The 14,020-nt window shown below is 30.9% G+C and overlaps 1 protein-coding gene across 3 annotated transcripts in view; it reads left to right on the top strand.

The window, feature by feature from the left end:
* LOC123225561 (MADS-box protein SOC1-like) overlaps positions 1–3,724 on the top strand; it is a 55,861-nt gene extending 52,137 nt beyond the window's left edge. For 2 of the 3 annotated variants that reach the window (XM_044649596.1, XM_044649603.1), the window contains 6 exons: positions 1,351–1,432; positions 2,553–2,620; positions 2,727–2,826; positions 2,956–2,997; positions 3,294–3,335; positions 3,430–3,724. In XM_044649596.1, the coding sequence (XP_044505531.1) occupies positions 1,351–1,432; positions 2,553–2,620; positions 2,727–2,826; positions 2,956–2,997; positions 3,294–3,335; positions 3,430–3,543 (448 nt within the window). In that variant the 3' untranslated portion in view covers positions 3,544–3,724. The remainder of the gene's footprint in view (positions 1–1,350; positions 1,433–2,552; positions 2,621–2,726; positions 2,827–2,955; positions 2,998–3,293; positions 3,336–3,429) is intronic. The other variant, XM_044649597.1, reaches the window with a different exon arrangement.
* The last annotated feature ends 10,296 nt before the right edge of the window (positions 3,725–14,020 follow it).

A 14,020-nucleotide genomic window follows, 5' to 3' on the forward strand; every position in this document is an offset into this window, starting at 1 on the left:
AACACGGAACCTTCTTGTCTCCTGACATAAAACTAATTCACACCTTGGTTCTACATCTTTTGATGACGTAGTTTTTCTGATTTAACTCAATTAAGCTTTTTTAATGGAGCTGTAAAGGCACAGTCTTGTCTTTGAAGTCAGCTTCATATGGCCTTTGAGAGTACCTTCTCACAATGTTAGAATGTAATGGTGCTGCATTTTTTAAATTGATGTGAGCAGAGATCTAGTCACTTAATCGAATGCCTAATTCATTCAAGTCCCTGTCTTATTTGCAAGTTGTGTTGATAAAACTTGAATGAGAATGCTGGAAAACTGATAGCCTTGTAGCAGTAGATTGAACAATTCTCATCCCTTTGATTTTTGTCTTAGTTGATCCCCTGTCAACATTTTTTATGTTGGGCTAGTCACTAGTCAGCATCTAAAAAGAAGAAAGAAATTCTCATATTTCATAGCTATTTTCAGGAGTAAGTTTAGCATGCATGACAGTAGAGACTAGTGCGAAAGCAGCATAGACATTAAGGGGTTTCCGTAGTTTACATGGAACCTTCAGCTGGGTTAGAGGTGCATTTTTCTCATTAATTTAACTTTAATTTTAAATATTTGCAATGATGAATTCAAAACTGAAGTCTTCTTTAAATTATACAATCTTGAATGAAGGAAAGCTATATCTTTAATATAAGAGAGGTCTTATTTTAGTAGATTGAAAATTGGAGTCGCCATCAAACTTTATGATTTTTAAGAAAGAGGAAATAATGATCTTTAACTTTGTAAGTTGCTGTAGGGGATTTGAATGAGAGCAAATCACAAACTTAGCTATTCAACTGACCCTTACGGAGACAAGGTTGAAGTGTTTTTTAAAATATTATATATTTCTAAATAAAAGTTCGTTCAAAATTTGGGGCAAAAAAAAAAAAGTCTTTTAATTTAACAGTAGATGCACATTCTATATGGTGTATTGCATATGTTTTTCATTTTTCTAAAGCTAATTAGGGAGCATTGTGTATTAAGATTATGTGCTTTTTTACTTGTGATTTTTAGAGTCTTGCTAGTTGATCACAAAAACAAAGTCCTTAAACAATTGAGATTCAGATATTGTCTGTGAATTTGGTTGGTGAAAGGGAAAAATTAGAGCAGTGTTTTTGTTTCGCCTCTGTGAGATTAGCTACTTGACATGTAATCTAGTTAACTGAAACTCTATCTAAGTGCAACAGTTAACAATATATAGCCATGAATGGTAAAATATAGTTCATTTCTTTTAGCCTAATCATATGAGAAAACACAATAAGAATTTTGATTATGTTCAACTTTTATGTGTATGTGTTGATGACATCTCGCATTGGAATGCCTCAGGATGCAAAAGACAATCGATCAATACCTCAAATACAAAAAGGAAGTGCTAGCTAACAAGCCTGAAGCGGAAGAATGCATGCAGGTTGGAACTTCATCTTTTAACTAAGTAAATTATTCTGTGATATCTTTAAGCACAGTTGTTTTTTTTTTTTTTTTTGTGTATTATAAATAAGACATGAAAAATAATCCTTTCTGAAAATAGTTCTTTCATGGGGAAGCAGTAGTCATAATCTCTTGTAATGAAGGGATAGAACAATGTACACTAATTCTCTATAACTTTCATTTCAGCTTATTTACCAAGAAACCCTAGAAATCACTGAATGTCAAAATAAAGATGATCAGTAGCAACAAATATAGTCGATTATTGTACCGTAAAAAAATGTAGATTATATAAAATATTACTTGCAGTTGATTAAGTCACTTATCAGCATCTGTACGGTAGGTTATTATGTTAAACATTAAGTCAATATTGAACGTGAAGCTTTCATATAAGAGCAATGTCATATATACATATTTTTGGTATATAATTTAAGTACACAAATAATGTGTTATTATATCGTTAGATGTTACTTAATTTTTAATTTAAAATTATTTAATCACGTAATGATATATCATCTATGTACTTAAATTGTATACTAAAAGTATGCACACATAAGTTTATTGTTCATATATCGAGAAATGTAGAAGCTGATAAAGGAAATTTCTAAAATCATGACTTTTCATTTCCTTTAATTAAGCTTTCAATTCCTAAAATCCAGATTCCTCATCTCCTTTAATTAAGCTTTCAATTTAGAAAATCAAGATTTATCATTACCTTTAATTAAGATTACTCATTATCTTTTTATTATTGTATCATGCTTACTTACAGCTAATTAGGTTCTTAATTTTTAGACTTCGAATATTAAGATTTGACTAGGATCAAAGTTGTACATTATATGTATTTTGTTATATCTAATGTAAAATACGTGTCATTATTCTTCTATTCTATAATTCCCCTTCTCTTTTAATTTCATTGGAAGATAGCTATGAAATATGTTCGTTCTGAATATTTGAATGATGTAGCTTTCTGATGTCCATTTGAATTATATGGTGGAAGCCTTTAATGTTGTCTCATTTTTACTCATTAGACAGAAAGCTTGTAATACCATTATAATTAATCACATCCGTTTTATTGGGTTTTCTTGCAACAATTTTCCATATAGAGCAAATGCATGCAGCATGATATGGCAAACATGGTGAAGGAGATTGAAAGTATTGAAGTTTCTCAAAGGTTCATAGCTAAACTGATACTTGTCCTTCAATAGCAAACTTTGGCACATAACATTTTCGTTGAAGTAGTAGATTTTTCTGAGGTTTGAATTATATTGGTGTCTCAGGAAGCTTCTAGGGAACGATTTGGGTTCGTGCGGTGTTGATGAACTTGTAAATATTGGTGGTCAGCTGGAAAGAAGCTTGCGTAGCATTCGAGCAAGAAAGGTAATCAATGACCTGAGCTAACGGACGAATTTCTTCCACAACTTGTAATATGTCCCGGTGGACAAATGCTAGATGTTGGAAAACTGTTGATTGAAAGCTAGTAACCTAGCAATGACACTTTTGTTTCAGGCTCAGCTATTTAAGGAGCAGATAGAGCAACTAAAAGCAGAGGTAACATGTTCTTTAGTAAGATTTAATATATATAAACAAAATTAAACCATTCAATCCTAATTTTTTTGAATTTAGGATTATAAGAATTTTAGAACACCATTATATAATTTAAATCTGTAAAACTCTCAAAATTACTTAAGTCCATATGATTAGTCATTAGACTATTTAACTATTCGGTTCTGTTAAATCAAATTTATAATTAATGTTAGCTTACATTAAAAATTTTTCTAATATTTTATACTGCTTAATAAGCATTTCTGTGTGTTCATACCCCTTTTGCTTTCTTTGGAATACAGGAGAAACTATTACTGGAAGAGAATGCTAAGTTAAGTTTAAAGGTGAAAATTTGAACTGATCTTTCAAACTTGTAATTTTTTTCCCAGAAGGGCCATGAATCACAGAATACACTTCTGATTTTATTTTCATGCAAAGCCATGGCAGGCATCAGCTCGACAAAAGGGTGCAACCCATAACAGCCAGAGCTCCCACAGGTCAGAAATAGAGACTGAATTATTCATCGGACCAACTGAAAGACGTTTCTTCTAGCAAGAAATTTGCTTTCAACGTATAAAATAATCAATAAAATTATATAATTTAAATATATAAAAAAATATATGTACATATAAGATTGCCTCTAAAATAATTGTCTGTCTGAATTATTGTATTATGTATGGTCATCGGATAAAACAATAGAAATAATGCAGCATGGGCAAGTTAGATTATTATATTTTATTCTGTTCTGTTTATTAGTAATCCACTCTCCTAAATGTGTTTCATGTTTTAATTTCTTCAGAAAATTATATCAGCCTACAATGAACAATACAAATAACATAATATTTTATCTTGTTAATAAATGGTTGAACAAATTTACATATTAAAACCTTTAAATATGTTAATAATTTTAATAACTAAATCTTATTTTGGCTACCGAAAAATAAAATAACATTTTAAATAAAACCAATAATAATTAAAGTAATTACAACTATAGGATGATATAATTATATACGGTTTGTAAAAATTTAAACTATTACTGATATTGTCCTTCAACATTTCCTCAATATATTTTTAACAAATTTTACTACAACAAACATTTTTCTAAATATTTGAGTTAGTTCAAGTTAGTTAGATTACTTTTGTGTCAATCTTAACATAATTTTATTTAGTTTCGAATCATATTGAGTTGACTCGAATTAAATTTCTTGTGAAAAAGCCATAAACATAATTCAATTTTTTTTTTAATGTTATGTCATAACATGTTAACAAGTTATATTAAAAGTTGTCAATTCTACATTAAGCACACTAAAAGTCAAGCCAATGGCCAATGTCCCCTTTTCCTCACTTCCAATCCAGAAAAGGATCATTCATATAAATTCGATCATCATCTCTAAAAGATAGACCTTCTAACGAACCAAGACTCCCTTGATGAACAAAACCTGTTGATTCAGTAGATGTGAAGAATTTATTACCTTAAAAATAGAACAATGACAGCAGAAGAGTTCACATGAAATTGGCTTGAGAAAATATTTCGTTAATAAAATACAATAGTCAAACTAAGTAAGTCACAAATCCAACACAAGCTTTCACACCTAATTTGAGAACTGAAAAATCATATAGAAACCTCTTACTATATAACTCCTATAGCAGACTGTAATATCCTTATTCCAAATAGTTTAGCTCACTGTCAAGATATTATTCGTTTTAGACACACAGTATCATAATTTTGGTTCTGCGCTTTGCAATTCAAAATATTTATTGACAATTTAAAAAGCTTATATACTATTTAACTAGCTGAATCTTGGCATCCCCAAACAATATATAATGTACAAACAAATCCAACACTCTTGTGTTTTACTAATGTTGAATTTGCTTAAGGGTATCACAATCACCCCCTTCATGAGAATTAGCGCTCTCGCTAAGATTTGCCCTACTATCACTTCAGAGGACATATTTAGAGTTGTTCTAATAGCATTTGTAACATCCCTAGTTCAAATAGTCTAGTCAATTGTCAAAATATTGTCCACTTTAGACACATAGTCAATTATGGTTTTGCTTTTAGGTTTTGTAACCTAAAATGTGTCTTGACAGTTTAAGAAACTCACAAACTATTTAACCAGTAAAATCTTGACATCCTCAAATGATGTAGGATGTACAAACAAACCCCACACTAGCAATTGATGTACAGACAAGTATAACATTTCTCTTATACTTTGTTGATATGGGATTCGCTGAAAAGTGTCACATAAAAGCTTGAACTACAATTAAAACAACTGATTAAAACTAAGATGATAAATTTATCTAGCTAAAAAGATAACACATAGAAAGAAGGAATGCAAAGAAAAGTGTAAAGTAAAAAGATTTGTGTCTTTGAGAGGAGTGATAGTTGGCAGTATTATCATTGCAACTTTCTTGGTATTATTTGCACCTTTTCTTTCTCTCATTTTTCTCCTCTTTTTCATCTCGTTACTATATTTTTGCTATTAAATTGTGGCACCTTTAAGCAAATCTCACATCGATAAAACACGTGAAAGATATTGGGTTTGTCTATACATCAGTTAGAGATGACAAGATTTGATTGGTTTAAAAAGCTTATGAGCTCTTTAAGTTGTTAAGATATATTTTGGGTTGTAAAGCTTAAAAGCAAAACCATGATAGACTTTGTGTTCAAAGTGAACAATATCTTGACAGTGAACTACGTTATTGGATCAGAGATGTTACAATAATATCAGAGTTGTTTCGTGTATTCTCTTGAGAGACGGTGGGATAAACCTTAACAAAGACACTGAGTCTTATAAAAGGTGGTGTATGTGACACCGTTAGACAAATCCTACATCGACAAAACATAAGAGATATTTGGTTTGTTTGTACATCCTATATCGGCTAGGGATGAGAAGATTTAACTAGTCAAATAGCTTATGAGCTTCTTAAGCTATCAAGACACATTTTAGATTGCAAAGCCTAAAAACAAATCCATGACGAACTTTGTATCCAAAGTGAACAATATTTTGATAATAGACTAGGCTATTAGACTAGAAATGTTATATAAATATATATAAGCAATAAGCATTCATAAAAATAAAATGCCTGTTGTTTACAGTCATTTGGCCCAACCCAAATTTCTTTAAGAAATAAAAACATAGTTGTCTTTTCTATGCAACCCTTAAATAACTGAGTAATTGTCACAAAACTTTGCATTGATATGAACTTTGTATCTTATGATGACACTAAATTTCACACTTAGTTAGTCCACTTAAAAAACACAAACACTAAAAAATATAGAAAATGAAGAGCTCACAATATATAAGAAAAAGTACCTAACATTTTTATTAAACTCAAAAAGCATTACAAGCTTATTACTGGTAGTGTTTATAATGATTTTTCACACACTTCCCTACTTTACAAAGCCTACAATTTATAGGCATCATAGATGGTTAACATCCCCAATCATTTAGGTTTTACCCTAAGCACTAGTTTACAACATAGGACATATGCTTTCATGGAAATCAAACCATTTGGATGTTGCTTGCCTTTTTGCACACCACCTGTCTTGTCTACATGCGTGATCCTTTTGCTTGGTACGCCCACATGACCTACGTGACTTGTCTTAGCCCAATACACACTTGTCTACCCCACCACCATTTTTTGCCTATTTCTTTGAGTGCCTATCTAAATTATGATTGCCTATAATGTTTTTCATGTTTTTGAGTCTCCTAAGGCCATCCAAAAGTACCACTATGCATCTCATACACATAGCATCAATAGGCCCATGCTAGCTTGCTCAAAGATGTGTGTCCTATTTATTGCTTGCTGATAGCAATGTTTTACGCAAGTAACGTAACCCTCATACAATAAAGCAAGACTATGAGTAGCTACTTTGAGCATTCAAATGGTTACATACTTGATGTGTGTTATTATGTGTTGGATGTTACTTTATTTTTAATTCAATATCACTTAATCATTCAATGACACATATCAAGTGTGTACTTAAATAAGTATACATAATTTTATTATATATAATAATAACATTGTAATATTATGATTTGAGTTGTCTAATTAGGTTAACGATAAATTTCCCACTCAAGGTTTGATGAAATGGTAAATTTCCACCTTTTAAGGTTTAAAGAACCAAATCTCACTTATCATCTACTTTTGTTAATGAATCAATAAAGTTTTATTAAAAATGATTGTCTTTCCCTTTTATTAAAATTACAAAATTGTCATTAGCATCTAATACAAATATCAAATTATCTATATATTCTTATTAGTTTAAAAATTTATCACTTAAACCTAAAAAAAAATCAAAACTTTAACCAACTTTAAAATATTGCATTTTGGTCAGTCATTTAGGGTATAACTATTATTTTTGAAACTATTAAGAGTATATTAAAATTTTAGAATTTTTAAAAACACTCTTGAACTTTTTTCAAATTTCCAAACCCCTTGGAAAATTTTATTAACACCCCATAATATTTTAAAAATTGTAGTTTTTAAAATGGCATTCCTACCCTTGTTGTTAATGATAAAAATAAAAATAAAAAAACTATAAGAGAAAATAAAAAAATAAAAATTCACTACCCTTTCTATTAATGAAATTCACTAACAAAAGTTTATGATGAGTGAGAATTGTTTTTTTTTTTTTTAATTTAAAGGATCATAGTTTGTCATTTCAATAAACTTTGTGTGAAAAATTGGCTGTTAGCTTTTTGAGATTTATTGAGATTAGAGGATGTTGAGCTCGATAATAGTTTAACCTATGAGGAACACCCAATGCAAATTTTGGATAGACAGGTAAAAGAGCTCAAAGACAAGCAGATTCCCCTAATTAAGGTCATTTGGAAGAATCATGATAAGTAGAGCAAGACATGAGATAGAGGTTTCCAAAACTCTTTGAGTGAATTTTATGGATGAAATACTTTTAGGTACCTTTAAGGGTATTATTATCTATTTAAGAAATTTTAATTTTGAATTAGGCCTAGTGGCCAACCCATATATATATAAAGACTAATTGATAAAAGTTTTAATTATTTAAATGGCCAAAGGGCTTATTCACACCCCCCTTCCCCCCCCCAAAAAAAGTATATTGTTTTTTCAAATTCTCCTCTTAACTTTAAAAATCTCAAATACCTACCAATGACTAGTTAAAATAACGGTTTTAGGGATAAAATTATTATTTTATCTATAATATTAAAAATTAACTAAAATATAATCTACTTTTCCTTCCTTAAACTTTAAAAACTAAAAGTTTCTCTCTAACCTAAGTTTTAAAAAATGAAAGTTCCCCCCTAAGGTTTAATTTCTAGATCTATGATGCCATTGTCAACGATCTCTCCATTCAAAAGCTTCCTCTCCCTCCAATGATCTCTCTCTACTCAATTGGACATTTGATCGATGTCCAATAAAGCTTGGGAGACAACGGGAGATGAAGACGAATATCCCGTCTTCATTTGAGAAAACGATCATCTTCCCAAACATCTTTTTCTAGAAAGGCGAAGAGTTTTGTCTTCCCGACAAAGCTCTTTGTCTCCCGTCGTCTTTCAAAATTCATTGGACACCAATCAGGCTTCCAATTGAGTGGAGAGAGGCCATCGGAGAGAGAGAAAGCTTGAGAAGGGAGAAACCTTTGACAATGGCATCAGAGATCTGGAAACTAAACCCTAAGAAAAAACTGTCATTTTTTAAAACTTGGGTTAAGGGGAAACTTTTAATTTTTAAAATTTAGGGGGGAACAAAAGATAAAATTTTAAAGGGTTAGAGTTCTGTTAATTTTAACTGTCTATGGGTAGATAAATGAGATTTTTAAATATTAAGGGGTGGGAACTTGAGATTAAAGGATGCTTTGGGTGGGAAATATTCCTTTGGCCATTATTTAAATCATTAAATTTGGAGTCCAAGTTAGACTAGGATTAAGGTTAGTTAGGTTACCTATATAAGTCACCTTCCACCTAAGGACTAAGACTTTTTCTTCACTTAAAAAGAGAAAAGAGATAATTTAGGGAGACAAAACACCCGTCGGAAGGAAGAGAAATCCAGTAGCCTTGAGAAAAGATTTGGTAGCCAAGAAAGGAGATAAAATATTGTGTTTGGATTTTTAGAGCACATTTATAAAAGATTTTCTTGGTTTTTCAATTTCACCGTTGGATTTCTCTGATTTTTAAATTATTGGTAGAAGACTCATTATTCTTTATTTTGAATGGTAGATATCATGTTTTGTTTCTCAAGTAACCTATTATCTTTTTGAAACATGGCTGAAAATTTAAGTATGTAGGTTGAACTTCTTCTCTCAATTTCTTTATTCTTGGCTGGAATTTTTGGATGTTTAGAATCTTGTAATTATTACTTGAATATCCTTGATGCACGTGGTGAATTTTTGTATACGTTATTGGCTGTTTTGATAGTTCTTGAGGCTGGATTCTTAGAGAGTTTCCAATTGCTCAAAATTAAGAAGTTTTGAATCTTTGAATGTTTATTAAATCAAATCGTGCATGTGTTGAGTGTAATCGATACTATGGCCTATTGTAATAGAGCTTTATAAGCTAAAATTCCTCGGATTTTGTCCATCACACATGAAGGAAATTTAATCTTGGAGATTTGGTGTTGGGTCCACAAGAATAGCATTAGTATAAAGGCAACTGAGGTGTGATTTGCATGGAGTTTTACAGGTGTTGCATGCTATGAGTTTTGGAAGGATTTAGTATAATGTGAGTATTAGGTGTTAGGTTCTTGGTTGGAAAGTTCCAATGAGAATAGGTCATGTTTTATACCATAAATTCCATCTTCCAAAGATGTCAGTAAGCTTTCAAGAGGTATCTTGTGAGACTACCACACATATTTTTTAATATAAGATATTTGTTCTAGGGTTTTAATAGTAATTATAAATTAAAGACAAGGGAAAAGGCACCTAGCGCCTTTTTGAATTAGACAAAATTACCTTTTTACCCCTAAACTATATGCATAATGGGGATCTAAATTAGAAAGATCTAGAAAAGTTAAAAAAGAGATAGCTAGCCCAAGTAGAGTTGCTCAACTGTATGGAAGATGACACATATCTCATTTGAACTAGACTCAAGTCAAAGATAGAAAAGCTTAGAATATTAGTGTATACTCAAATATCCACCACTTGAGATGAGTTATGTGAAAGCAATAAAGCTAGACAAGAGATAGACACCAATAAGATGCATCATGCACTCAGTGTTAAGGTGTCTTAGCTAGATAGTACAATTTAAGAGTGCATGGTTAGGGAATGGCTTTATACTTAGTTTTTCATATGGCCAATAGGATGCATTACATATATGCTAGTGGTGGGGACCATTCAAGGATGGTATTTTAGTTAGCAATCTCATAGCTATGCATATGTGGTAAAGAAAAGATAACAACTAGTTTTCTTGTGTGACCTGGGTATCATAGCTAATTAGTCCAATAGTTTAGCTAGCATGTGCACGAGGCACAATAGTTAGTAGACATGATATGTGTCAATTGCTTTCACTAAGTATTAGATATGTCAAGATTATCCTAGGCCTTTGTAGTCTTTGTGAATGGCCTATATTTAGGGCACAAGGGTGCCAAGTTATGACCACATCAATCCCTAGCCTTAGAATGACAATTTCAATTATGTCTTATGATAAGTGTCAAGAGGTCACTTACTTACTGAGTGTTTTTCACTCACACGTTCATTTTCTATAATTTTGCAGGTAAATGCGAGTATTAAGACATATAGGAGAGCCAACAGTCCAACTTATGTCTTTACATGAGGCTGAGGGAAAAAACATCATTTTTAGAATTTATGACATTCTTGATATTTTATTATTAGCATGAGAATTATAGGACGTATGCACATTATAAATATGGTTATTATTATTATCTTTTGGATTTCAAACATTGAGTTATAGATTTATGTATAAGGATCTTACCATAACTAATATTTCAGACATTATAAATAAGGGTCTTACCATAACTAATATTGGGATTGAAGAATTTTTATTTACACTTTTTTGCATGCAAACGAGTTAAGAGTTTTTATTGCGTGCTCATATTTCACTGTATTCATTAAGTAGGTAAGTTGTACACATCTCTTCAGGTCATATTTCGTATAGGGGTATGTATTTGAAGAGGAGTGTTACATTCATAATAAATACTAATCACCCATAGTGGGGTGTGGTGAGCCACAACAAGCTCAAAATAAACTGTAGTCCAATAGTGGTGTAGAGAGTAGATTGCATAATATATTACTCATGTCCCTATTTTGACTCAATCTGATCGGCAAGATAGTGATAGTTTAGCTTAAAGTAAGCTTTCACCTGTTGTGTGTCAAGTAGAAATAACATCTTGAGGGTTCACTTGATATGTGGCATGAGGACTCATAGTGAGGCAATTTCAAGGGATCCATTAGATCCCAAGATGTAAATAGTTAAGAGTTCACGTTATCCAGGTGGAGTGAATAGCTCATTCTCAATGACCAAGATATTGTGAGGTAAGTCTATGGACAAAACATGAATTTGGCAAAGTTTACTCTATGTTCTTACTTATTGAATATTTATCACTTACCCTTTCCTATTTTGTAAGAGATAAAATTGAGTGATGGATGCAATGCAAGGATTCGGTAGACATGAGAGAAATGGACAATTAGGTCATTTTATTTTATGTTTCATGTATTTTTATGTTTTCAGTAAACTATAAACAACCAATTATTGTATTTGGGCATTTAAACTTGTGTTTTAGTTGAGACAACCTTTGTTCATTTTTTGTACTTTGTTTCTTTAAATAAATAGAGTTATTTTAGTCCATTATTATTAAAGTTATTTTATTGTTTTGTTTCATTTAAATAATTATGTTGGTAGTCAATGTTATTAATGTTTTCCTCTAGAGAACAATACTTCTAGACAAAGTGTTACATGGTGACTCAAATTGTGCATGCATATTAGCTGTAAGAAAAAATGACATGTTATAATATCTAAAGTAATCTTAAAGGGCAATTTTGGTATTTCTTATATTTTTACATTTGGTTTTAATTTTTTTTTAAAAAGATTTTTGGATAAACATCTCTTCATTTGGCAAGCCATGTTTGGCGAGAAAAGAAAAATGGACTCATGTCCATGCTTTAGTTATCTGCAATTTTTTATTTAAAAGAGGTTGCCTAGTCTGATGGCATTGATTATTCTCTATTATTTTTGTGAGTCCAGAAAATAAGAGAGAGGGAGAGACAATTGTACGTGGAAGCAAGGAGGCCATTTGACCAACAAAGGGGATTTTCCCGCAAGATAAAGACTGATTTCGACTGTGAATCATCTAGCATCAAAAGTGACGTAAGTAGGATTTATCTTTATCGTTTGGAAATCAAACTATATGTGGGATATATTTTTTTCTTTAGATTTTAGAGTGATAATGAATATTATATGATATGGAAATATTGAATATTAAGAATTGGGACGATGCTTGTATGATTGAAAGTGATAATATTGGAGTTTTGCTACTGTAAATTGTAAAATGTGAAAAGAAAGTTGGTTTGTATATTGTGTGGTTGTATCAAATACCTTCCATGAAATCTTGTGAAAAGTATGTTCAGAATAATTGATTTTTGTCGTGATGTTGTGTTAAGAGGGAAACCTTACGTGATAAATGCAATGTTATAACATTGATGGTTCAATTTATCAATGGTGTATGGTTCTGGAATTTAGATTATACTAATTAATGAATTACATATCTATTTTATTTTATATTGATATGAGTCTTCAAGAATTGTATTTTGAGAATGATTTGAGCATGTTAATATGAAATTTCTACAAGAAATTTAATGAGTTTGATAATGAGATGTGAATTGTTTGATTAAAAGTATAATAAATGTTATGTACTAGTAATATTAGATTATTGAATTTTTATTATCTAGTTATGATGTGGTGAGTTTTGGTGACGGAAAAAGCATGAGTTATACGGTTGAGTTCATGAAAATTGATGCTTTGCGTAGAACATGGTCTGGTAATGATAGAATTACTTGTCAGAATGGAAAAAAGAATGTTGGACATGGGTCTAAATTTTTGTATGAAAATCAAGAAAATAATACCACAGTTTTGTCATCGTTTGGCTACTGAATTTCGAATGCATACGGTTTAGTGATGTTGAGATAATGGTTTGGAAAGATACATGGTCACGTAAAGATTTGTACAATCATTCGTATGGTAGAAATGACACTAATATCCTTAAATTAGAGTGTGCCTTTATAGCCCGAAATAAAATAGATTTATAAAGGGCATTGCAAGTGCTTGTACTGTTGTGGCTTGATTGTGTATGGATGCACAACTATGCCCTTAATGAGGGGCTGATTGTGCGAGAGAATTAAATTTCTACACCCGCATGAAGAAGGATGTATGATTATGTGTCCATCTGATTTTATAAATAAAGTCTTAATTAAGAATTTTTGGTTTAAAGAATATTACGAACATTCAATTGAATTCTCAAATGAATAAAATCAAACCTCTTGAATAGACATAGAGTATTCATATGACACATAATTAAGAAGTTGGGACAAAGAGATCCCAAAGAAGAGATAAAATTAATCATTGGTGTCATATAAATACTCGAGATTGAAGGTTGTATTGAAGAGGTGCCTGTGATATAGACTATGCACCGATAGAGAGACGTTGACCCATAGAGAGGATACATAATCCATATTATATATCCATAAAGACCGACACCCATATAGAGTTGTTATGAAAGAAATTGATTCATATGTACTATGGACTATGATAGCTAAGAGAGAAGTCATATAGTTAGGGTGTCAAATCTTTGATATAGTCTAGACCAATCGATATATAGAAATGAAATGAATTAAAATGATAAATATTCTTAGAGAAATAAAAATTCTAAAAAAATTGAACTATTTTTCTAATAAGAATTTATAAAAACTTAATAATAATATACAATGAATTTTCATTTTTACTAAGTGATTTGTCACTCACTCATTTTATATTCGGTTTTGCAGGTTTGAAATGAGTTTGTGGTGGACTATAGGACAACTAACCGATGGTGGAGGCAT

This window comes from Mangifera indica, chromosome 9 (genome assembly GCF_011075055.1).
Source record: "Mangifera indica cultivar Alphonso chromosome 9, CATAS_Mindica_2.1, whole genome shotgun sequence".
Lineage (NCBI taxonomy): Eukaryota > Viridiplantae > Streptophyta > Magnoliopsida > Sapindales > Anacardiaceae > Mangifera > Mangifera indica.